A 27,067-nucleotide genomic window follows, 5' to 3' on the forward strand; every position below is an offset into this window, starting at 1 on the left:
ACCTCCTCCCTCCAATCTCCCACCAAAACTCCCTGTAAGCAGAACTCAGCTGACAATCAAAGGGCAGAGGAGCCCCTGGGGTCCTCCTTCCAGATCGGCTTCCTGGGAAAAGAGCAGGAAAGGCAGGAAACCTAAAATAAAATCCTGTGTCTCTTCAACTGACTGAATGGACTCTCCCTGGACCAAGGAAACCTGAAAAATGAAATTTCTGGCCATCGCCAAAAGGGAGGTCAGACACACCTCCTTATACCCTTTCCCTTTTTGAGTTTAGGCACAACTGACCAGCATTAACATGCAAATAGAAATAATTAGACTGACAAAACAGACTCTTTGGCAGTAAGATACCAAATTCCAACCTGACTCTGATATAGCATCACAAGACAGACAGCAGACTGAAGGAAATCAAAATATTGTATCCCAAAATATGTTTCTTTGACATATTTTGAAATGACCCTGCAAAGCTGTCTTTTCTGAATCTACAAAGACTCTCCATGAATGCAGCCAGGACTTTCCCGGATCTAGCAGGGATTCAGTAGAAGACTGACACCTTTTAAGATCTAAAAACAATACATCTACCATCTATTCCCTCTGAAGCCTGCTACCTGAAAGCTTAACCTATATAAGAAGATGTTGGTTTCCATAAATCCCCTTATCTTTTTTTTTTTTTTTTTTTTTGGAAACAGAATCTTGCTGTGTCGCCCAGGCTGCAGTATAACGGTGTGATCTCGGCTCACTGCAACCTCTGCCTCCCAGGTTTGAGTGATTCTCGGTGCCTCAGCCTCCCAAGTACCTGGGACTACAGGTGCACACCACCAACCCTGGCTAAGCATTTTATTTTTCATAACCCTCCTTATCTTAACTCAAGCATTTCTTTCTACCGGCTTCAAGTCTTTAGACAAAGCTTAACTCTCAATCGTCAGTCAGAAAATCTTTGAATCCAACTATGATCTGTAAGCCATGGGCTACCTACCCCCATTTCAACATGTCCTGCCCTTCTTTGCTGAACCAAAGCATACCTTCCATGTACTGATTTGTCTTTGCCTATAACTTCTGTCTCCCTAAAACGTACAAAACCGAACCATAACCCAATCATCTCAGATACACTTTCTCAGGACCACCAGAGACTGTTTCCCAGGCCATAGTCATTTATATTGGCACAGAACAAACCTCTTTAAATATCTTCCATAGTTTGATTTTTTAAAAATCAACATTCCCAAAGATCTCTACCTCCTATTCCCACAAACCTGTAAATATCTGTAAATTAAATGTGCAAATTAAGTTTGCAGATGGATTGCCGTTGCTAAGCAGCTGACCTAAAGATAGGGAGATGATTCCAACTATCTGGATAGGTCCAGTATAATCACAGAGATCCTTAGAAATGGGAGAGAAAGGGCCAGGCACAGTGGCTCATGCCTGTAATCCCAGCACTTTGGGAGGCCAAGGCGGACATATCACGAGGTCAAGAGATCAAGACCAACCCTGGCCAACATGGTGAAACCCCGTCTCTACTAAAAATACAAAAATTAGCTGGGCGTGGTGGTGTCTGCCTGTAGTCCCAGTTACTCAGAAGGCTGAGGCAGGAGAACCGTTTGAACTTGAGAGGTGGAGGTTGTAGTGAGCCGAGATCACGCCATTGCATTCCCGCCCTGGCAACAGTGCAAGACTCAGTCTCAAAAAGGAATGAAAAAAGGAAGGAAGGAAGGAAGGAAGGAAGGAAGGAAGGAAGGAAGGAAGGAAGGAAGGAAGGAAGGAAAAAAGTGGGAGAGAAAGGCAGGAGAGAGTCTGGGAGATGGGACTATGGAGATGACCAGAGATGCCTGCATTGCTGGCTTTGAAGATGGAGGAGGGGCCACAAGCCAAGGAATGCTGACAGTCTCAGGAAGCTGGAACAAGCAAGGAAAGGGATTCTCCCCTAGGGTCTCCAGAAGGTAAGAAGCTCTGCTGTCACCCTGATGATTGCAGAGTGAGAACACATTGGGCTCCTCAGTTACAGAACTTTAAAATGGGAAATCTGTATTAAGATTGTGATGATTTTTTCCAGCAGCAATGGAAACTACACATTGAGGAAGGACGAAGAATGCTTTTGGAGAGGCAACTGGAAGATGGTTAGCATCATCCCTCACTGGTATCTTCTGATGTATTTGGTCAGACTTTGTCCCCTGAATCTAAGCCTTAGACTAAGACTTCCCCCTACACTAAAAGGGTATAATTTCAAGACTTTGGCTTTGGCGTGATATAATTTCAAGACTTTGGCTTTGATTTTAGGCTGGCCTGAGTGTGCATCCTGGCTCTGCCACTTATGAGGTATGTGGCTTCAGGGAGTCACAGTTTCCTCATCCATTAAATGAAGATGATAAATATGATAGTGACCTCATGGCATTAGTGTAAGGGTTAAATGAGTAGTGCATACAAAACACTAAGAAAGAACAGTGCCCAACACAGAGTGGATGCCCAATGAATGCTTGGACTTCTAGTCTTATCATCTTAACTATGGTCATTTAAAACGTATCTGAAAATTCTTTGATAACTCCTCTTCCCACCACCCCAGCTTTTTAAGTAGTGAAGCACAATTACCTTCCCCCTGAAAGAAGGCTGAAATTGCTTCTAACAAACAGAATAAGGCAGAAATAATAGTGTTTAACTCTGAGACTAGGTCATAAAACCTATTGGGACTGCATACCATGTGATTCTAACCATGTAACATTCTGGAAAAGGCAAAACAGGAAAAAGATGAGTGGTTGCCAGGAATCTGCAGGGGAAGAGTAAGGAGGGAAGAATAAGTGAAGCACAGGAGATTTTTATGGCAGGGAAACTATTCTGTATGATATTGTAATGGTGGATGGGTAACATTATGCATTTGTCCAAACCCATAAAACTGTCATAATAGCTAAAACACGGAAGCAACCCAAAAAGGGCCCATCAAGAGATGAATGGATATGTCAACTGTGGTATCTACATACAATGGAATAGCATTCAGCCTTGAAAAGGGGCTGGGTGTGGTGGCTCATGCCTGTAATCCCAGCACTTTGGGAGACCAAGGTGGGCAGATCAATTGAGGTCAGGAGTTTCAGATCAGATTGCCACTTGAAGAAATCCAGACTCTACTGAAAATACAAAAATTTGCCAGGCATGGTGGTGGGTGCCTACAATCCCAGCTACTCGGGAGGCTGAGACAGAAGAATCACTTGAACCCAGGAGGCAGAGGTTGCAGTGAGTCAAGATCTCACCACCACACTCCAGCTGGGCAATAGAGTAAGACTGTCTCAAAATAAATAAGAAAGAAAGAAGGAAGGAAGGACGGAAGGAAAGAAGGAAGGAAGGAGGGAAGGAAGGAAGGAAGGAAGGAAGGAAGGAAGGAAGGAAGGAAGGAAGGAAGGAAGGAAGGAAGGAAAGGGAGGGAGGGAGGGAGAGAGGGAAGGAAGCAAGGAAGCAAAGAAGGAAGGAAGGAAGGAAGGAAGGAAGGAAATAAATTAAGAAATTCACACCCTCACACTTGCTTCAACACAGATAAAGCTTGAGGACATGATTCTAAGCAAAAGAAACCAGCCACAAAAGGACGTACACTGTATGATTCCACTTATTTCAGATACTTAAGAGTAGTTAAAATCATAAACACAGAAAGTAGAATGTTGGTTGCCAGGGACTAGGGAAGGAAGGAATGAGAAGTTACTTTTAATGGGTACAAAGTTTCAGTTTTGCAAGATGAAAAGAGTTCTGGAGATGGGTGATAGTGTTGCTTGTGCAACAATATGAATGTATTCAATATTACCGAACCATGCACTTAAAAATGGTTAAGACGGCCGGGCGCGGTGGCTCAAGCCTGTAATCCCAGCACTTTGGGAGGCCGAGACGGGTGGATCACGAGGTCAGGAGATCGAGACCATCCTGGCTAACACGGTGAAACCCCATCTCTACTAAAAAATACAAAAAACTAGCCGGGCGAGGTGGCGGGCGCCTGTAGTCCCAGCTACTCGGGAGGCTGAGGCAGGAGAATGGCGTAAACCCGGGAGGCGGAGCTTGCAGTGAGCTGAGATCTGGCCACTGCACTCCAGCCTGGGTGACAGAGCAAGACTCCGTCTCAAAAAAAAAAAAAAAAAAAAAAAAAAAAAAAAAAAAACCGTTAAGACAGTAACATTTATGTGTATTTTACAATAAAACATTAAAAATACAGAATCATACAACACAGACTGAATTGATATAAACCATGGCCTTTAGTTAATAAAAATGTAATAACATGTGTGCATAAGTTGTAACAAATACACCACACTGACTGACACCAGATGTTAACAGCAGAAGCTATCTCAAAAAAGTCACGAACAAACTCTCTCTCCATACCCCTTTCTCCAAAGGACAAAAGCTGCCATGCTGTAAGCACCTCTCTATAGTGGCACATGTGGCAAGGAATTGAAGCTTCTGATCAATAACTGCTGAGGGGCTCAGGCCTGCCAACACACACAGGTGAGCCTGGAGACATCCTCCAGCCATGGCTGAGCCTTCACATGACACAGCCCCAGCCAACATCGCAGCTGCAACACCAAGACAGACCTCAAAAGATAGCTGCTCCCATTATTATGTTTTGCATTCATTTGTTATGCAGCTGTAGATAACTAATATGTTAACCCAGAAATAGGCGCCATAAAAGGCAGATCTTAAACCTTTATTAGTGGTGAGTGAATTTGAAACGTTGGTACCTTTCCTCAAAATAACTGAATATACCCAATGTCAAACTGGGAGCTAGGAATCACTGTCACAGAAGCTGGCAGTCTAAGAAATGCATAATTATTCAGTGGCAATGAAAGGTTTTGCTTTAAATGAGAGGGGAAAAAAATCCTGCCTTTAGGATTCAAAACTACCCAAATCATGTGCCCTCCTCATAGAACTTCGGTCTCCACGCTGGTGCTAATGCAGGCAAATATGGTTATTTCCTGTTCATCAGCATTTTACCCTCCAACCTTCTGTCAAGCTGGCATGTCTTTTTTTTTCTTTTTTTTTTTTTCCAGAAAGCAGAAAACTAACAGCTTATCCTCAGAATTTTGTGCCAAATTCCAATCCAACTCCAATTCATCTAGATCCAGAAAGCCAGACAGACGCCATGACATTGACACCTCTTGTCCTGCTCAGACCTCCGGGACGTGCCCTGACCAGGCTTCCAGGGAAGTGGAAGAGGAAATGCCCTCTCATGCATCCCAGCTGCTTCTCCACTGATTTCAACCCACTGGCCATCTGGTCTCTTCTCCCCGCTATGCACACAGTTTGGTCTGGGAAGTGGAAACTTTCTGTGGGATTCAGCATTTTTAATTTTTCTACTTTTTTTTTTTTGCAAACCAGGATGTATGAAGAGAGTGGAGGACACTGGCTGGTGTGTAATATGTCAGCGTTCATCCACACATAGACACTGATGCACGGAAAATCCAGGACACCACTTGGCATGAGTTCAATGGAATCACTGCATATTTAAAAACACAGCCATTCAACTCTATGAGGATTGCTGGGTGTGACCTTAAATAGGAAGGATAATGAAAAATCCAACCCAAGTGGTAAATAATTCCGCTTAGGTTTTCTGCAGAATTTGTTCAAAAAAAAAAAAAAAAAAATCAAAGCGCTAAAGCAATCAAATACAGTTTCATTTTAATGAACTGTATTCGTTTTCCTTACTGGGTCACAAAAGCTCCTAGTAAGTACTTCATTCATATATATATATATATGTATATATATATATATGTGTGTGTGTGTGTGTGTGCGCGCATATATATATCCATATATAATATGGATATTGAGTTACACAGTCTACATAAATATAGCTTGGGGTGGGGTGCCGTAGCTCACACCTGTAATTCCAACACTTTAGCAGGCTGAGGTGGGCAGATCCCTTGAGGTCAGGAGTTCGAGACCAGCCTGGCCAATATGGTAAAACCCTGTCTCTACCAAAAATACAAAAATTAGCTGGGTGTGATGGTGCACGCCTGTAATCCCACCTACTCAGGAGGCTGAGGCAGGAGAATCGCTTGAGTCCAGGAGGCGGAGGCCACAGTTGGCCAAGACTGCACCACTGCACTCCAGCCTGGGTGATAGGGTGAATGAAACTCCATCTCAAAAAAATAAATCATAAAATAAAATAATAAATATAGGCTTGCTTCCAATATATTCATAAGTATATATGAAAAAGTTCAGAAAATATGGTTTGCAGAGTCATCCCCCACCCCCTGCAAAAAATAGGGATATCTGTAGAATGGAGTTTTTTTTGTTTTGTTTTGTTTTGTTTTGTTTTTTTGAGACAGAGTCTGGCTCTGTCACCCAGGCTGGAGTGCAGTGGTGCGATCTCGGCTCACTGCAAGCTCCGTCTCCCGGGTTCACGCCATTCTCCTGCCTCAGCCTCCCAAGTAGCTGTGACTACAGGTGCCCGCCACTGTGTCCGGCTAATTTTTTTGTATTTTTAGTAGAGACGGGGTTTCACCGTGGTCTCAATTTCCTGACCTCGTGATCCGCCCGCCTTGGCCTCCCAAAGTGCTGGGATTACAGGCGTGAGCCACCGCACCCAGCCAGAATGGAGATTTTATAGAAGAGCCCTGTGCTCCCATCTTCCCTAACCTCCCACAGCAATAATGTTTCATGCCTAAGTATACAGACCTAGAGAGTCCTCACAATGGGCCATTAACTGAACCAAAAATGCAAGTCTTTTCATTAGCGTTATGCACATTGAAATGCATTCTACAGGCCGGGCCAGGTGGCTCACGCCTGTAATCCTAGCACTTTGGGAGGCCGAGGCGGGCGGATTGTCTGAGTTCAGGAGTTTGAGACCAGCCTGGGCAACATGGTGAAACCTGGTCTCTACTAAAATACAAAAAATTAGCCGGGCGTGGTGGTGGGCGCCTGTAGTCCCAGCTACTCAGGAGGCTGAGGCAGGAGAATCGATTGAACCAGGGAGGTGGAGGTTGCAGTCAGCTGAGATTGCACCACTGCACTCCATCTTGGGCGACAGAGCGAGATTCCATCTCAAAGAAAAAAAACAGAAAGAAAGAAAATGCATTCTACGGACTTTTTTTTTTTTTTTTTTGTAAATGACCAATAGATACCAACAGTAGTATTCCACTGAGTTAGTCAAATTGTAAACTTAAAAGTATTATTGAAAAATCAACATAAATTATTACAAAAGTTTACTAAGGACTATAATTAAAAGCTGTACCAAGAAGTCTATCTATCAAGAATTTCACAGAAATGTCACAAATATTCTCATGCAATGGCTTTAATTCTTGGAATTTTCGGGAAGGATTTTCTGATCTCATGCTATTATCAAAGTTGTTAAGCGGGACTCAATTCAATGTTTTAAGAAAACATCATTGTTGTGATTTTTTGGAGTTTAGTTAATGCTAACACTTTACCATTAACTGCACTTTTTTCTGATAATTTCTAAATAATTGGACTTTAAGACGTGCAGAGATTGTGACTCAAATAAATACATATTACCACTGCTAGGTAAGAAGTAAGTATCTCTCCCACCAAATACAATTGCACCCCAACCCTTCATTACTACTGAGCTTTCTGTGGCCTCCCTATCTTCTCCCACCTCCGACACACAGATTCCCACCAGAAGGTTAAAACAGGTGAAGTGGTTGGGCTGTAGTATGCTTTTTCCCCGACTACTAGGGTCATGGTAAAACAGTCTGAAAGTTATCGTTCTAAAAAACATGGGCTCTTACTTTTTTTGTGTGTCCCATATAGCACTTTGAGAATGTGATTTTGAAAAAGCTATGAGCCTTCTGCCCAGATAAAAACGTTTATTCTTTAAATTTTAAATACAATTTCAAGCCCTTGAAGTTCATTGGTGCCTCCCATCTAAGTTAAACATTCCTTTCTCAGAAGAGGAAACAGGAGACGTGTTTTATTTGTCCCTATCTCTCATAGACTAAATCATCTAAAAGTGGAGAAAGGAAAACATTCCCACCAGTCTGAAAAAGAAAAAAAGAGACAGACACTCTCTGACCCAGGGCCTTTTCTTTCCAAGATTATTTTTCCCTATTTTCTTAGAATCAGAAACAGGAGATGAGTTAAAAACTATCTAAGTGATAGATATTTGCATATAGGTTCATCAAGTTACTAAACCAAATTGCCAAGTTACCAAACAATTCCATGGGAGTTTTTCCACCCCTCCCCAAAAAAAGCAATGAAAAACAAACAAACAAATAAAAAAAAACATTATGCTAGAATGGATGGTTCTATGGTGCCACCTAAAAGCATTTTCAACTCTGAAACCTGTGTTGCCTTCCCAGAGCAGCCTGGCCTCCATGCCCTTATAAATCAGAAGTTACTTCTGGAAATCTTAGAGGGTTCAATTCCCCATCTCCTTAAAACTCCCTCACACGCCCTGTGCTGAGAAGTGACACGGTTCCAGTAACGTCCTGCAGCTTCTCAATGTTCTTTGCTGAGGGAATTGTCTCAGTTCCCATTGTACCCAAAGTGTTTTGTGTCACCCTCAGGTGGCTGTCTTCACCAGGCTTTGAAGGGAGGTGATTAATTTTTGGTGGTGGAAGGGAGAGAGATGTTACTACAGAAAAACAATAATACATAGGATGACAGTAAATGTAAAGCACCTCGGGAAAGAGGAGTATTCTTCAGGCGCCCAATTACTGTTACAAAATAAGATCTTAATTCCAAACGCTTTAAGAATAGACATTTCTTCCCATCTATCAAGCACTTTTCTCAGAGTAACTGAAAAATAAGCTAATACCTCATGATAAGCTTGCCCTTTGGAAAGCGTAATCCTTCTTCTCAGCCAAAAAGGCACCATGTAATAGGGGTGGCAAATAACATTTCATTTCACGTAGTAATTCCAACTGGTTGACGGTCTATGCGTAGAGAGATGCACTGAGGATTCTAAGAAGATGACGCTGATGAGAGGGGTAAAGAATAGATTATCAATGTCTGCCACGTGCGGGGAGCTGGGAGGGCTGATGCCTTCCGCTTGCCATTTTGATGCAGAACATTACTGAGCACCAAAGGAAAATGCAAGAACAGAAAAGCTGTGTAATATATAAGCTGGGCTATAGTTGGGAACATAATTTTTTGTAAGTCTATTTTACCAGACAATTTTTCAAGGACGTTTCTACACTACATTTTAAAAGACAAAGTCGTGTTGGGCAGCGCTACCGTGATCGAATGGAGGATGAAAATGGTTTGAGTAATACCATCTTGTTTGTTCCTTGACTGGTGTCTGCAGCAAGGGGCAGCCCATCTGTTCCATCCTTGGGGATGAACTAAATGAGTGTCCCTTGGCTGAGATGGCTGAATGGAAGATGCCATGACATTAGCCACCGTGTGTGTCCTCAAATGTATGTCTCTGGTGTTACGCTACGGATGCCCACAGCATATTTGCTCTTCGTCTGAGTTAGTGGGGCAACTTTCCATTCCAGGGACATTTGGCAAAATCTGGAGATGACTTTGGCTGTCAAGGATGGGTGAAGGGGGTGCTACTAACATCTAGCAGGTAGAGGCCAGGGATGCTGTTAAACATCCTACAATGTACAGGACAGCCTGCACAACAGGTAATTACACAATCCAATGGGTCAACAGTGCAACTGGGTTGAGACTAAACTCACTGTAAGTCAACAGTATGCTCTCTGCTGCTTAGAACCCACCACAGCTTTCCAGCTCAATGGTTAAGTCTGGAGGCCCTGAGCGTGAGTCCTGAGCCGACCATCCATCCTGCAACCCTAAGCAAAGTACCTGGGGTCTCTCAGCCCCCACATCCCCATCCTGAAACAGGATGAGAGCAGGGTCTCCTCCACAGGGTTGTTATGAGGACAAAGATGTGAACGTGGAATTAAAGATCTTAACAAACTACTTGGCAGATGGAAAGTGTTAGCAAAAAAACAGCAATGACAAGAATTGCAACACATTCTGTTATGGTTTGAATGTTTGTGTCCCCGCCAAAATTCACATTGAAACTTAATCTCCAATGCAACACTATTAAGGACTGTTTAGACCATGAGGGCTCTGCCATCATAGGTGAGATGAGAACCTTACACAAAGGTTGGAGAAATCTAGTCAGACTTTAGTGCCTTTACCTTCCACCATATGAAGATGCAGCCATGAAGCACCATCTTGGATGCAGAGCAGGCATCTCTCACCAGCCATTGAACTTGCCACACCTTGATTGTGGACTTCCCAGCCTCCAAAATGATGAGAAAACAGCTTCTTTTAAAATTTATTTTTATTTTTATTTTATTTACTTATTTACTTATTTTGTGACAGTCTCACTGTTTCACCCAGGCTGGAGTGCAGTGGTGCAATCTCAGCTCACTGCAACCTCCACCTCTGTTCAAGTGATTCGTCTGCCTCAGCCTCCCAAGTAGCTGGGATTACAGGCACCCACCACCACGCCTGGCTAATTTTTGTATTTTTAGTAGAGACAGGATTTCACTAAGTTGGCCAGGCTGGTCTTGAACTTCTGACCTCAGGTGATCCACCTGTCTCGGCCTCCCAAGGTTCTGGGATTACAGGCATGAGCCACCACACCCAGCTAACCATTTCTATTCTTTCTAAATCATCCTGGATAAGCATTTTGTTATAACAGCACAACTAGAGTAAGACACTTCCAAAAGGGACACAATTCATGACAGTCATCACGGTAGCCAAGTCAGACCAGAATCACCATATGGCTTCATTTGGTTCTAAACCCCATTCATCCACCAACATGTAAGGGTGCAGCTCAGCCAGAGCATCAGGTTTGGCAGTGTCTGTCAAAATGAAAGGCATGTTTCCTTTGACCTAGCAATTTCACCTCTAAGGATGTAACCTACAGACATGTGTGGGAAGTGGTGGTGGTTGAAGATACTCCATGTAGCACTTCAGTAATGGAAATAACATAAATATCCATCAAAAGAAGGCCAATTAAATAATGTAGAGTAAACATGTGCAATGGAATACTATACATCCATTAACAAAAATGGAGCAGAAAAAATACACGTGTGTGCACACACACAGACACACACACACACACTGACAGGGAATAATCCTTAAAATATATCCTTAATTTTTTTAAAAAGAGCAAACAGTGTAACTATGCATTTCCTATGCTATCTTTTATTAGTATAAATATCTGTGTAAGTGTTTGTATTTGCATATGACATCTATGAAAGCATGCATGAGAAACTATAATAATAGTTGTCTCTAATAAACTGCAAGGCAAATGCAAGAGAGATTTATTTTTCTCTGCATACTCTTGCATTTTTGAATAATGTACCATTTAATCAAAACCATTAAATAAATAAAGCAAAGCATCAAACATGCCCTGTTACGTACATCATTCCCTGCCTGGAAACTACCCTACTTCTTTTACACTACATACTGGCAAATTATCCCTTGCTTAAAATGAATAGTTTTTAATTCTTTGAGTGAATCTTTTTCCTGTATAGATGCCCTCATTTTTGATCTAAACAATGTCTGTGGAGGAGCTAACCATTAGCATGCAATTTGTTGTGTTCACAGTAACAACGAAAACTGCAAGAGGTTCTCATCACAACTCAGATGACAAATCACAAGGCCATACCCAACCCTACACTACCTTCCTTTGCAAACTCCAGCTTTGAAATAAAGAGCTGTCATCAATTAGCAGAGCCAGTAGGTTCTCAGAAGCTAAGCTGGATCCTAAGCTATTATTAGCACCCGAACAATGGCTGGGAGAGAAGGGAAAAGAAACTTACACTAGGTTTTGCATTTTGAAACCATTTTTTCTGAGAAAAGACAAATTATATTACACAGATAATTTAGAGGATTTACCTTGTGACATAAATTCTGCTGGTCTTTCTCCAAACCTAAAAAATGTTGCCCCATGATCTTTTAATTTATAACTGTAGCAGAATATACTTGTGTTGTTTTTACTACCGAAAATAATTAATGTTTCTTTAAAAAAGTTAAAAGGAAAAAAAAAAATCAAATGGCAAGGGCACACTGACATCTGCTGGCATTTCATAAACTTTTTTAAAGACAGGCATTTGTTCCAGACACTGCTCTCTGTTTATTCTTGTGCAATGAGGCACATCCATGGTCTCCCAAAATTATGATTCCCCAATAGGTTCCCCTCAATTACGCAAAGACAGGATCATCAAGGAACAAAAAGCTCAAGAGTCTCTTTCTCCCTGGAGTGGATCCCTCCCTCCTTCCCTCCTTCCCTCCCTCCCTCCCTCCCTCCCTTCCCTCCTTCCCTCCCTCCCTCCTTGCCTCCCTTCCCTCCCTCCCTCCTTCCCTCCTTCCCTCCTTCCTTCCCTCCTTCCTTCCTTCCTTCCTTCCTTCCTTCCTTCCTTCCTTCCTTCCTTCCTTCCTTCCTTCCTTCCTTCCTTCCTTCCTTTCTTTCAGTGAAGTGATCTGGAGTGCTAGGGAATGAATAATTGTATTTTTTTTTAAATAAGTACAAGAGTTGGGTTAGAGGCAAATTAAATTCTATGAGCTGCTTTCCTGGTTTTATTTTGGTCAGTAGCAATTCCACCAATCTTTGTCTCAAAATGTTGAACAAATGAGGACACAGGGGGACCACACCCTACCTAGGCGAGAATGAGGAAAATAAAGCTAAATGCTTCTTGTTCCCGGACCAGCAAGGAAGAAAGCATCTCAGAAGGAAGGAAGCAGCAGAACTGAAAGCAGGGATAAAAGAGGAGGATGCCTAAAAATAGAACCTTTAAGAAAGAGGGAAGGGGTCTCTGTGGCACTAATAGAATCCTCGAAAACAGACTCCAAAATGCTGAAGTCCCCAAAGCATTTCCCAGCATTTAAAAAATCTGACAGTGACAGGGAACCAGTGAGGGAACAATTAAGGGGTGGACTAAGGTGAACAAATGACCTCCCCTTTCTCATGAGAATAAGGCTGGGGTCTGGCTCTGCCTCCCGTGATGCGGTCACTCACTGAATGTACCATACAAACAGAAAGGGATCAGTCCACGAGGGAGGATGTAAGGCAAAACGGAGCGATGTTCTGCACATGCTGTAAGCAGCACGCCCAGCAACACTGCCCCTCGTTCTGATGGGCTCTGAAGTCAGCAGTCTCCCCACTGTCATACTGTTTGTGGCTCCTTCTCTTCCTTCCGCAATACATGCACATATGTGCATGCCACATACACACATGTACATATGTACACACACGTGCAGAGATGTGCACCAAAATGCATGTTCACACACATACAGAGATGTGTGTGCACATCCACTCACGTGCACATACAAGGGTACACATCTACACATGCACACACATTGCCTTTCTTGCAGGGTGCTCCTTGTACCTTATTCTCGCACCAATCTTGAATATGCTGATAAAGAATGGTACTAGTCAAGATCTTGCCCATCTCAAAAAGAACACAGGGCACAGGTTCCTGACAGCAGGGCTGCCTGTTCTGGCCTCTGTAGGCTTTGCCAGCCACATCCCTTCCCTTGCTCGTACCACCCCAGGCACGCTGGCCACCTTGCTGTTCTCAGGACATGCAGAGTTCTCTCCTTCCTCCCCCGGGCTTCTGAACACACCGCCACCTCTGCTCACCACGGTCTCCTCTCCCCTCTTCTCCCCACTGGTCACAGCTTGGCCCTTTTCTTTCTTCAGGCCTTAGCTTAAATGTTGCCTAATACCTCTCCTTGGAGACGTTTCCCTGATATTCCTACCAAAGAGGGTCACTCACCCTTTCATTACATGAATGCCCCATTCTCTTGCCATTTTAATACTTACGATAATGGGTAATTCTATTGTCTTTTTACCTGCATTCATGTTATGTGTCAGTCTCTCTCGCTACAACATAAGCTACGCTAGGCAGAGATGATATCAGTACTGGTCAATATACCCACTCTATACAATATTCCCAGTGCCTAACAGTGCCTGGCTCAGAGCATGGGCTCAAAAATGTTTGCTGAATGCAAGAAAAAGGCAATAAATGGCCCCAAAAAAGTGAAATGATATAGCATAAACAGTCCTCCAGGAAAATGTTTTTTAAAAGGAGAAAATAAGAAAGAGTAACCATTGGCACTGTTGGGACTCAAAATAGCATTTCTCTAACTTCAGGTCTAGCTCCAGATACCAAGTGCTGCACTACATGGTCCTATTTTCTAGGGTTCCTGGTGTTTTAAAGGGCTGTAATTTATGTGCATCTTTCAATATTCACCTACCTTATATACCTTTATATTGCTTTCTTATTCAGTCTTTGAATATGTTAATTTTAGGTACCTTACAAAGGTATTCTTTTGATACAGTAACATACATCACAATAAAAGGTGAACATTAAAATAAGGGTAGAGAAATAAAAGTGAGTCAAAAGAGAGGTTAATATGCAAAATCCATGCTATCGAATTCTATTGACTGCTGTGATTGAACTGTAAAATCCGCTCTGAGCTTCCTGGCAGGCTTTGTGAAAAGGGAACACAAACCCATATTCCACTTAGAAGTGTCTGGTACATAAAGACCAATCAGAACCTGAAGAAAGGACAAACTCTTTCTGATCCTGAAACCGAAGCTAACACAGTAAGAGCCAACAGAATCCTCAAAAATATCAACATAGGGCTGGGTGTGGTGGCTCATGCCTGTAATCCCAGCTTTTTATAAGGAAAGACTGCTTGAGCCCAGGAGTTCAAGACCAGCCTGGTCAATATGGTGAAACCACATCTCTACAAAAAAACACAAAAACTTAAAAACACAAAAATTAGCCCGGCATGGTGGCACATGCCTGTGGTCCTGGCTGCTCAAGAGGTTGAGGCGGGATCACTCGAGTCCAGGAGGCAGAGGTTGAAGTGAGCCATGATTGCACCACTGCACTCCAACCTGGGCAACAGAATGAGACTGTCTCAAATACTACTGCTACTACTACTACTAATAATAATAATAATAATAGCAAATAAGATTCAAGAATTGAATTCTTCATAGCTTGCTTGTCGTTCTTGTTTCTTACCAAGAAGATCTTGGTTCTTACCCTCACCTATACTCAATAACATGTTTCTTTTCTCTCTAACGCTAGATTCAACTGTAACAATTCTTAAACTTTAAATGGCCTATCGTTTTTCTGTGTGCATATATAATGTCTAGTTTTTAAAATTTGAGGCTAATTGGCTTTCTTATACCATTTCTCATTATAAACTGACACCAGCGAAGCACAATTCAGTAGAAATAAGTTTATAGAAAGGGGTGGATGGTTCCTTGTCCTTGGTATGCACTTTTGAAGATTATTTTAAGTTTACACAGACAAAACCAATAAAGTTCCCTGAGCAAAATGAATGAAATTCACTAAGAAACAAAATATATTTTCACAAACCACAGCACACGAACTAGGTAAACTTTTGTATCAAAGAGTCATGGAGTGACAGGCTACTGTCTGAATATCACAAGGTAAAAAAAAATAAGAAGTGACTAGCTCAGAAGTCTGTGTGATTGCTGCTCGACTTAACTCACTCCCAGGTAGCCATCCCTGGAGAATCATTTGCCTTTTAACAGACAAGTAAATGGAAGCCCAGAGAAGTACAGTAACTGGCCCAAGGTCACACAGCCAGGAAGTGGCAGAATCTGGATCCACAAGTTAGGTGTACCTGGCTGCCATGACTTTGTCCTTTCACACCTTCAAGTCAGGGAATTCAATCTTCTCAAAGCTTTTCTGACTCCAAAATAGTCCCATTCAGTGCCTCATCACCTTGGTTCTTATTTAACCAGCATCCTACCTGCTGTAATTCAGACTGAACAACCTCTCCCAATCAGAAATGAGAAATCCTTCTACAAAGAGTCTCATGTTCTTTTTTTCTTTCTTTTTTTCTTTTTTTTTTTTTAACAGACAGGGTCTTGCTCTGTTGCCAAGGCTGGAGTGCAGTGGCACAATTACAGCTCATAGCAGCCTTAAACTCCCAGAGCCAAGCAATTCTCCTGTCCCAGCCTCCTGAGTAGCTGGGACTACAGGCATGAGCTACCATACCCAGATATGTATTTTTTAAAATAGAGACAGGGTCTCATTATGTTGCCTAGGCTGGTCTCGAACTTCTGACTCAAGCAATCTTCCTGCCTCAGCCTCCCAAACTGCTGGGATTGCAGGCAGGGGCCACCATGCCCGGCCATTATGTTCTTAAAGAGAGGTATCAGCCATGCCCTTAATTCTCCCCCAAGGAAACTCCTGCACTTTCTCTAACCTGTGAAAAGGACTATTTTCCCTCCACTGGGGAATTTCTGCATGCACACACTCCCTGCCTGCTCTTACCGGCCTTTGCAATCAACAGCAACCTGAACTGGACTCAGCTTTCTAAGGATGCTGAAGAAATAGGTATGATATTTACAATGTGGTAACAGTAAGCCATGCCATGGACATCTTTAAGAGACTCACTCGAGAACACAGGCAGTGACCCAGAATCAAGGCAGGGGGCTGGTCCCAAGGGAAACAGACACCAAGCCAACACCCCTGGGATCTGACCAGGGCTACTGATGCTGAATCAGCCCTCTCAATCCCCTGCTCCGTCACTTTTCATAACGAGTCTAATAAATTAGTGTTTCTCTCTGCCAATCAATCAGAGCCCGTGCATATGGCTGCTGTCAGCATCCTCTGCAGGCAGAACTCCACACAGGGCCTCACGTCTGTCAACGATCTCAACCGTACATTTGCAGCTATGCCGGGTTCTTCCCCCTTCACTCTCAATTTGTCACCTCAGTTACAGTCAAGAGGAAAATGTAGGAAGCGCATTCTGGGACCAATTTGCTGCCCAAAGGGATTGTGAAATTCTAGCAACAAAAACAAGGTTAATAATGCTATCATTATTATCAAGGGATAATAGTAATTGTCATGATTTTCACAGTCAGCCGCATGACTCCCACTTGCACTAAATACACACTAGGTGCCAGGCACTTTGCTAAGATAATTTACGAGGCTGATGAATCCTCAGACAGACTGTACAGTGTTGTGATAATTATTATCTCCATTTGTAGGCATAGACTGAGGTTCAGAAAAATTGAAGAAAGTGAAAGGTTATGGAGCTAGAAAACGATGGAGCTGGGATCTCAAGCCAGACACAATGATTCTGAAATCTCAGTGAAATACCTGCGCTGCCTCCTTCCTCGTACCTTATCATGGTGCCTCTGCTATTCCCTGCATCCCAAGCATGTCCTCTCCGCACACAGCAGGGGAGAGAACTGCTTGAGTCTGCAATCTCGATTTGCCACTTAGTCACTGGGCCTCAGTTCCTTCATCTGTCAAGTGGGTATAATAAAGGGTTTGCCATGAAGAGTTAATTAAACGATGCACAGGAAGCCCTAGCACAGAAGGAGCTTCCAGTAAGTGTTATAACTATTAGGGTCCCAACCATGGTACAAAGAAGACAATTTTGAAAACCTCAAGTCCTCACCCTCATCTCTGACGTTCTATATTCTACAATTCACAGAAAAGAGACATCAACGTCTTGGGGAAATGCAGAACTAGCAATGAACAAGGTGATTGCACAAGTTCATCTATTATGCTGGCAAAGATCTAATTTTGTTCTCAGAAGAAATGAAGAGGGAAGCTGATTCAGAAGACGGTGATTAGATGGAGTGAGCAGTGGTTTGCACACCACATTTTGAGTGGCTATCAGAGCAGCTCCAGCTGTGACTCCATGATGCCCAAGGACTGCCTGTAGCCAGGCAGGTGGTCCAACCCCTCCCTCAAAATCATGCTCAGAGCCTGAGCCTAGAGAAAGAGGCCAGAGATGCCCTGGGCAGCCCAAGGTCTTGGGGCTCCAAGGACACAAACAACAAGACAAGAGCCAGATTGCACCAGTGCAGAAATCCAGCAAGGCTCTTATACAACGATAAAGTAATATTGCAATAAATAGAAACAAGTGCCTTGTTTTCCTTTTGTGGCTCTAATGGGCTCAGCATCACTTCTCAGGACAACTCAACCTATGCAGCAAGAGCTCCCTAACCAATGCACACACTGCCTCCCACCCTCCCTTGTGTCTTACAAAGGCAGCAAAAGGGACCATGTGCACAGTGATGAGCATCAGGGGCTGTGGACTCAGACTGTCAGGTTCAAAATCCTGGAAGTGCCTCTTACCTGCTGCTGTGCCCTTGGACAAACTGCTTAACGCCTGCCTACACCCCACTCTCTATGTGCAAAATAGGGATCTGAAAAGCACCAACCTCAAAGTGCGCAAGAAGCTTCAAGTGGAATAATTCATTATTTCCATGTGGGGCTTCTGCTCTGTGCCTTGCACCACACTAGATGCTAAGGGGACAGGGATGTCCAAACAGGTACATGCATGGCCCACCTGCAGTTGATGGTGCAGCGGAGTAAGAGCAAAAGGATAAAACAGAGTCACTCAATAAAATATAAGATGCCCCTGGGATGGCTGTAAAAAAAGGAGAATCCACACAGGGAAACAGGGACAGTTTCTCTAAGCCTGGGGCTTTTGAGCTGTAACCTGAAGGATGAGTAGGAAGTGAAAAAGGTGAACTGCTGGGAGGGTGGGGGAGGCGATCACATGCCAGAAACACAGAGCACAATACACAGCTATGAAGGTAGAGTATTTGGCTCAGCTTGTGCTATGTAGGAAGAGTTCAATCCATGTACGCTTATTACGATGTCCATGACACATATAATAGGCAATAATGGAGTTCCAGTATTGTGGATAAAGAGACAGTCAATATGGGAGGAAACCTGGATGGTCCAGTTGTCCAAACCCTCCATCAAATTGCACCTCCACCTTCCAAGGGCAGGGCAGCCTCTGCAGATGGACAATGTCAGCTGCACTTAGAGCTCTCCATAAGCAACCCACTTTGCACTGTCAGTATCTGTCATTACCCTGGCCCACACCCACCAATGGGAGAATCTGTGGCCATAACCTGAAAGGGAACCTACCCGGACAGATGATCAATAAAGGGCATCTGTGTGCAACTGTTCTCAGGGTACTCCCAGGAGAGATGTCAGCCAAGCCATCAAAAGGATGTGGTGGAGGGGGGAGGGTGTGATGGGGAGGAGGGTGGGGGGAGGGTGGGGGGAAGGTGGGGTGGGCGGGTGCGGCCGCTCACGCATGCACACACGCACACATGATGTTGCATCTTTGAACGGAGCCCCCAGAGAAAGGAAAGCTAAGTAGGCTAATGTATACAGGTGTATCCTCCCATGGTTTTCCACCCTCACACAAAGAATGTTACTGGAAAATGAGGTTCTTTTTCCCTATCAACTAATCCCTCTTCTTCAATGAAAGATTTCGGTCTAAGCCCTAAAAAGCAGGAGGTGGTGGGGAATCGAGTTTGATTTATCAGACGTTGCAGGGCTTACCTTTTCAGATGTCACTGAGTCCACAGACCAAATTTGCTTATAGAAATGAGTTGAAACTTGGGGGAAAAAAAAAAGAGCTGGCTGGCCAGGAAGGCATGCTTGTTTACTTACTCATCTCAAAAACACCTGACAATTTTCCCATAACATTTAAGGCATAAATATATCTTGGTATCTCTCCGCATAAAATCCCCCAATGCTTTCCCATTAGAATAATAGCCAGGCTCCCTTCCCAGGCCTCAAGGGCCTATAGGACCAACCTTCAAGTGTATGATTTTGTCATTGTTCCCGCCTCTGGATCTTTGAGCTTGCTGCTCCCCTTCTCTGAAATGCTCTCCATGAAGACAACCATCCTAGAATGGAATTCTGTCAGGACAAGGTGTCTGCATGTATTGATCACTCTGCACTTGAAGTGCTTTCAGTAGTGCTTGGCACACAGTGGGTGCTTGATGAACACTCAGGAATTCATAGAAAGTAGGGGTGAATGAGGCTGGGCGTGGTGGCTCACACCTATAATCCTAGCACTTTGGGAGGCCAAGGAGGCGGGTGATCACTTGAGGTCAGGAGTTCAAGACCAGTCATGGAGAAACTCCATCCCCACCAAAAATACAAACACTAGCCAGGTGTGGCAGTGCACACCTGCAATCCCAGCTACTCAGGAGGCTGAGGCAAGATCATCACCTGTACCCAGGAGGCGGAGGTTGCAGTGAGCCGAGATGGCGCCACTGCACTACAGCCTGGGAGACAAGGTGAAACTCTGTTTCAAAAAAAAAGAAAGTGGAGATGAGTAGAATACTCATTGGATACATGTATGGATCCATAAAGATCAGCTACTTCTTTTCATGTAGTTCTCAGGTCAAATCTCTCCTTTCTGGAATGCCCCCCCAAGTCACTACCACATTATAATTTTTGGAACCCTTGTCATTATCCTTATGAAAATATATTTCAACATCTTGCTTATGGTGTGGTTTCCCCTATGACAATATAAGCTCCAAGAAAGCAAAGTTCTCATCTGCCTTATTCACCAAGCACAGGCTCTAACATGTGGTACGTTCCAAATAAATATTTATTGTATTAGCCACTCCTTCCCTGAAGACAACACACTCTTCTGTAGTAGCAGGCCACGGTCACCCATGTCTCTTTGACTAGCGACCAATGACAAACCAGTGGTAATGAGTGACAGTGCTCAGAGTGACTGCAGATTCAAAAAATGAGGACAGTTCCCTGTGTACATAACTCCACGCGTCACTTTTCGTAAGAACCCCTAGTCCTGTGACTGAGTCTAACTGTGTTCACAGTTGACATCATCTCCAAATGTTGGATCCCCTTGTTTTGAAGCTCCGTCACTGATTGATTCTTTAATTAAAGTTTTAATATTTATACGTGTGCCTCGAGGCAGTATTTTAAATAATGGAGGTAGACGTTAGGAAGAGCCTTGTAGTGTCTTTAAAAACATCGCCTCGGAGTTTGAGGTCTCCGGCACAACGCTGTGGATGAATGTGAAAGCGACGGATTAAGGGATGAGTTTAGGAAAGTGAGCCAGTATTAATCTGTGGATGCTGCTTACTGTGTAACTCCCATGCTGGGTGGCAAAGGCAGGACGAGCTGCCCTCTGTCCTTCAGAGCAAATGTGCTAGGATTTCAATAGTCTCCGTACACGCCACTGGGAAATTGCTGTGTCTCCAAAGTATTTTCTGTGTCAAATACGATTTCCCTCTTGGAATGTGTTCATTACTCCACACACATCAGCTTAAAGGATGCAAACAAAATGGTCTAATTTTTGGAAAGGTGAAATGTCAGATTCCTATACAGGGCAGACCCAATTTTCTGGATACAAAAAATATATATTAACAGAAAGGACTTTGATAAAATATAATAGCTCGGGATGGTTCAAGCTAAAAGGACTAAGCTTATTTTTTTTTTTTCTAAAATCATCAGAGACATGAGGATGTCTAGAAGACCTGTGCTCAAACCTTACAGGAGGAGGTAAAAAAAAAAAAAAATAGCTTCAATTATGATGAAGAGAAAAATAGGGCAGAGTGGGTCAATTCCAGGAAGAGAAACCCACTCAGACCCATGTTTCGGCTTCATCTCTGAGTGGAAAACTCTGTACCTTCAGGGTGATGAAAAAAACTGTATGTTCTACAGACAGCAAGATTTATTACAACATTACTGAAACTTTATACCTGTTGATTAGATCAGCAAATCCTCATTTCCCTGGCCCCCGAGACCCTGGCCACAACCTTCTACTCTCTGCTTCTATGAGTATGACAATTTTAGATCCCCGAGTCCCTCGTGCAGTAAAGGTAAATAACTCCTGAAGATCTCCTATACAACACTATCCGTAAAACAATCATGTATGATACACTTAAAAATCTTTTCATAGGCTACAGCCCATGTTGTGTTCTTGCCACAACAAAACTGAAATTCTTTCTAAAAACTGGATCAAGGTATTTGTGCATTCAATCTGTTTATGGGCAAATGTGTGCCACAGATGTTTATATGTTTATACAATTAAATGTTATCACAAATTGTTTAAATACTATCACAACTTTTTTTTTTTCTTTTTTTTTTTTTTTGAGGCAGGGTCTCATTCTGGTCACCCAGACTGGAGTGCAGTGGTGTGATATTGGCTCACTACAGCCTCAACCTTCCCAGGCTCAGGTGATTCTCCCACCTCAGCCTCCAGGGTAGCTGGGATTACAGGTGTGCGCCACCACACCCACCTAATTGTTTGTATTTTTAGTACAGACAGGGTTTTGCTAAGTTGTCCAGGCTGGCCTTGAACTCCTGGACTCAAGCAAGTCGCCCACCTCAGCCTCCCAGAGTGATGGGATTACAGGCGTGAGCCACTGTAGCTGGCCACAAAATTTTATATCTAAACACAAGAATTGCAATGTGTGAATCCCAGGATGAATGATAAAGCCACTTCTAATATTCTTCAATTCTTGTGTTTTCAAAATATTCTATGTATTTAAAAAATGATGTTCTAATTAAAAAACAAAACAAAACAAAACAAAACAAAAAACAAAACAGATTCGCTAAGGCAGTACTTTCATCCCAGGTGGCCAAGGAGATGAAGGTCTTCCAGTGGGTCAGAAGAAATGCACAACTGCTGCAAAAACTTAATTTCAGGTGCTTGTTGAGACAGCAAGTCAAATGCCACCAACCTATGTCTTGGCCAGTGGGTAGACAGCTTGTCCACGATCCTCCTTGGAACATGCAGTGAGCAGAATGGGAGACTTGAGGCTTCTCTTGCTTATTGAAAAGAACATGCATGTGTGTAAGGCAAGCCACCTGCCTTTCCTATCCCACTTGGTGTTACAAGGCTCAAAAATTAGAGCAATCTACTTGAAAGAATAAAGAAAGAAAACTCATATAATTCAGTCACTTACCATGTGCAAAACCCTGTTCTAAATGTCTAGTGCTTTATGTAATTTACCCCCCATACCCTCTGAGGACAGAACTACGACTGAAACTCTGATTTTACAGGTGACAACCAGAAGCTCAGAGAGGTAAAGTAACTTGCCCAAGGTCACACAGCTGGCAGATAACTGAGCCAGAAGCCCTGTGTTCTTCTGGGCCACAAAGCTCCACTCTCTGGACCCATAAGGTGTCACTTTCACTACTGCAAGGAATGATGACCTTTCTTCCTAGCCCGAGGCAACCATAAGCGAACTTAAGGAAAGCCCAGGGGATTCTTCCAAACGGAGGGCCTCCCTGATGAGCTCAAAGAGGACGCAGGTTTTGAGTCAGCCCCACTTTTTACCAGCACAACTACTGCCAGCACCACCTTTACCCTTCATAGGCCCCAGGTCCTTCGCTTCTGAACATAAAAGATCTTGGCTAAAAATAAATCTGCCAGTAGCTCCAGCCAGGGCCTCTGTGGTCACTTAAAAATTGAAAGAATCCAGGCCCTCTCATCTTTTTTTTTTTTTCTCTTTTGTAACAAAGATAAATGATAAATGGAGGGGAGATGAACTAGGACAGGGGGCAGGGAAGGGATCTCAGGCTGAGGCATGTCCTAAACTTCTGCGGTCAAGGCCAGGCCTCTGTGCACAATGGAGTTATTTAAAAACAAAAATAAACAGTCATTATTCTAATAAAGGAAAACCCAAGTTAGGAGACATGATGTTTCAACTCAAACAAAGCTACACGTCCCCCACTTTTTTTCAAGTTCAACTGAAAAGACCTGCCTTTGGGGTGCCAATTGCCCAGACTGCCTGACCAGGATTTCCAAGCTCTTCAGTAGCCGCACCCCAGATATTCCGGGGCCAGCAGATGCACCCCAGTTCTGACCCACACAGGAGCAATGAGCTCCCCCTGCCCCCTCCCCGACACTCCCTAGAAGCAAGGAATGGAGTTGGGGGCTCCAGGACAAGGTTAGATCGGGGTCTTCCCCTCCCTTCCTGAGTGGACAGCTTCTGGGCTCCGCGTGACACCTGGTCCCCGAAGCTGGCGCCAGGGAGGCTCCAGGAGCTCACAGCCAAGTGGCCTCCTGGGCGGTGGGGAGATGGGAGCGGTGCCCCACTAGCCCCGCCCTCGCCTCCATCGCTGGACAATTGGTTGATTGGAGCTGACAAGCCCCCCGCTGGCCTGCACTACAACGCAGGGCTGACATCTGCTTCCCCTGGGTTTCCTTCTCTGGGGTGAAGGTTCTCTAAGGCTCCCAGGAACCAGGGGCACAGCAGGAGTTTCCCATTCGCGGGTTTCCCGGCTGGCCCCCTCCCCTGGGGTCGAGGTGGCACCGCGGGGCATTGATCCCAGTGCCAGTAAACACAGCGGCGCTCTCTCCAGATAAGCGAACCTCCTCTTCCCCTCCTCCCACAAGGGGTTCGGGGCACCTAAACGCCTTCCCGGGTCACTGAGAAGCCTCCTTCTGCACACCCTGCCGGCGGGGGCAGCGGCCCGGGGGCGCGCTGAGTGCATGCTTGCAGCCGGCCAGGGAGACTAATCAAAGTGCGCAGGCAGGCTCCTGCTGCTCCCGGCACCTAGGACTCGCTCCCAGGAGGACCGACGAGGTAGCCTGAATGCTTCGGAGGGGCGCTCTGGGGCGAGGAAGGACGCGCTTCTGGAAGCGACGCACGAGGGGGCTCAGGGTCTCGGCCCCCTGGGGGCGGGGGAGGGACACGCCTCGAGATCTTTCCACACACCCTTAAAAAGTTCCCGTCCAGAGCGCCCAGACTGGCGCTAGGAGGAGGCCAGTTATCGGGGACCTAGCGCTTCCCTCCGTGGGACCCTCTGGACCATGTCAGGGGTGGGTGCAGAGGCGATGACTCTGCCTGGACTTACCTAGAACTCCCGGCGAGCCCGGCTGCGGTCGCGTTCTCGGCCCCAGACCCCCGAATTCCCGTGCGCTCTCTGCACCCCCAGCCACACTCACCATAAGCTGGAGGCGGCGGAAGGGGGTGCTGGCTTCTCACGCACTGTCCGCAACTTCGCGGGCAGGTCAGCCCCGCCCTGGAGCGCCTGCCTGGGCGCGGCGAGGGTCCGGACAGGAGGGGACCCTGGCGGCCACTGGGTGGGGGTCTGGAGCGCAAGGACTCTCAATCCCCGGCGCGCGGTCCGCTCCTGCTCTCTCTGCCTGGGCAAGAGGCTCGGAGTTCTCCTGCTCCGGACGCCGGGGCGGGGCCCGCGGCTGGCTGTCCCCTCCAGATGCGGGGTGTTCGGCTCGGCTCACTCCTTCCTTCTTCAGCCCCGGAGGCGCGCGCGTGGGTCCAGCCAGTGCCGCCGCCTCTGCTGTTCCCGGGGCTGGCAGAGCGCCCCCGCCCCACCGCGGGTGCTGCTGAGGGGCTGGGGCGAAGGGGGAGGGATTCCCCTCCGCGAGTTCGGGTTTCCCCACCCGACGCGGCCTCCGGGCTCCGTGCTCCGTCCGCCGTCCGCCGCGCTGCTTGGAGAACCACTTCAGGGCAGCGCAGCCAGTCCCACCGGCTCCGGCTGGAGGAGGCGGCGGCAGCGCGGCTTGCACGGGGACTGGAAAGGAGGTGACCTTCAAACCCTGCGCTCGGGAGACCAGGAAGGGGGCTGGGGTGATCGAGGGAGCGGTGTGTGCACCCAGACGGCCAGCAAGAGCGCTTGCAGGCGGGCGGGAGAGAATAGAGAGGAAATCTTCCAACAAAAATATAGATTAGAAAATAAACAAAGGAGAGCGGGAGAGAGCGCGAGAAAATATGTGCATGTGTGTGTGTGCGTGTGTGTCTGTGTGTGAGCGCGCGACAAGCAGCGAGCAGCCCCGGCTGCGGAGCCAAAAATAATCCGGTGCGCGAGGGAGCGCCCCCTCCCCCTTCCCCTCGCCAGCGCCGCCGCCGCCGCCGCCGCCGCGGTCACGCGTGCAGCCCTGGATTCCAGCCGGCGGCGGCGGACACGCGACCCGGTGCCTTGGTCTCCTGGCCTAAAGGGGAAAGAGGGTGAAAGTTGGATGCTGGGTCAATAAGCCCAGGACTTTCACCTGCGCCCGTCCTCGTCCTGGTGGTCCCCAGGTGGGCTCACTCATTGAGCACTAGCGCCCTCCTCCCGACCCCAATCAAAGTAGACGAATCCTCCTGAGAGACGCTAAGTGGAGGCAGCTTCTTGCCCCAGTCCATTTCTTCTCTGAGGAAGTTTTTTGGCAAGTCTTCAAATCTCGCGGCCAGGCAGAGATTGAGCCCTATCCAAGATGCAAAAAGTTATTCAGGCTGCGATGCGATGCAGGGCTGGGGTGGATGTGGCTGGCCTGGGACGCCTCACCCCTCACAGCTGGGCCTCTCCTGTCCTGCCCTCTTCCTGGCCACCTACTCCTGCAGTGGACGCTGAAGGGGTCTAGGAATTGCCCTCCTAGCCGATGCCTTACAGCCAGAAGCCCACGACGGCTTAATACACACTAGCACTTAATAAGCATTTACTTTCCACCAGATGCTGTTTTAAGCACTTTACACAGAGTCTTTTCAACAACTGGAAGTATATACTGGAGGTTTATCCATTCCACAGATGCTTAGAGAGATTAAAGCAATATTTCTCCCTTTCTGGGTCCCACTCTGGACTTGAATGAGAAACTCTGCTCTTTCCCCCACCTTTTCCTTTCCCTCACTCCCTTTCTTCTTCCCTTCCTCCCTTTCTTCCTTCCTCCTTTCCTCCCTTCCTTCCTTCCTTCCTCCCTTCCTCTTTTTTCCACAACTATTCCAGAGGATTTTGTTGTACAATAAAGTCAGTCTGAGGTTCAGTGAGTTGTAATTTGTTCAAGGTCACATAGCTGGCAAGGAACCAGGATTCCCCAGGCAGTCTACCTAATTTTATGTGGCACCACCCTGCCTTCTGAAGGGCAGATGGGATTGGACAAGGCCAGATTCCAGCCTTGAGCACTTGATCTGAGGCTCCTGTTCATTTTCCCGTCCTGTTATGCGATTGCGTTTGCACTTACACCATGGATCCTTTTCTAAGAAATGCTGTAAGCTTTCCAAAAGAGGGGGACCATGTGACGTGCATTCCTTTGTACAAGATGTACGTGTATTTCCTAGCGCCCATTAAGGAGCAGATTCATTAGGGGTTCCTCTTGCAATCCTATCGGGCTGGGGTTTCTTTCAACCTCAGAATAAAAGAAAGGGAACTTCTGCCTATAATTGGATTACTTTTTAAAGCATGCAATATTTGATCACCATTTGAAAAAGTAAGTTTGCAAAACCCAAAAAGACATCTTTATCATTGGCCCCAGGGATTTTGCAATTTGGGTTGGTTTTTACTATATGTTTCCTTAGGACTCTCTTTGATAATAATATATTTGTATGTAAGCAAGTTTTTTTTCTTTATACTAGTCTCATCCTTCAGTGACAGCAAAATGAAACCATAAA

At 45.4% G+C, this 27,067-nt stretch overlaps 1 protein-coding gene across 3 annotated transcripts in view; it reads right to left on the minus strand.

The window, feature by feature from the left end:
• The window catches only part of RBFOX1 (RNA binding fox-1 homolog 1), a 1,702,422-nt gene extending 1,677,024 nt beyond the window's left edge, over window positions 1-25,398 (minus strand). For 2 of the 3 annotated variants that reach the window (XM_025370432.1, XM_025370439.1), the window contains exon 1: window positions 24,537-25,398. Coding sequence is in view for 1 of the 3 variants with exons in the window: in XM_025370429.1 (XP_025226214.1) it covers window positions 24,628-24,630 (3 nt within the window). In the remaining 2 variants the exon portion in view is untranslated. The remainder of the gene's footprint in view (window positions 1-24,536) is intronic. The other variant, XM_025370429.1, reaches the window with a different exon arrangement.
• Between the last annotated feature and the right edge of the window lie 1,669 nt (window positions 25,399-27,067).

This window comes from Theropithecus gelada, chromosome 20 (assembly GCF_003255815.1).
Source record: "Theropithecus gelada isolate Dixy chromosome 20, Tgel_1.0, whole genome shotgun sequence".
Classification (NCBI taxonomy): domain Eukaryota; kingdom Metazoa; phylum Chordata; class Mammalia; order Primates; family Cercopithecidae; genus Theropithecus; species Theropithecus gelada.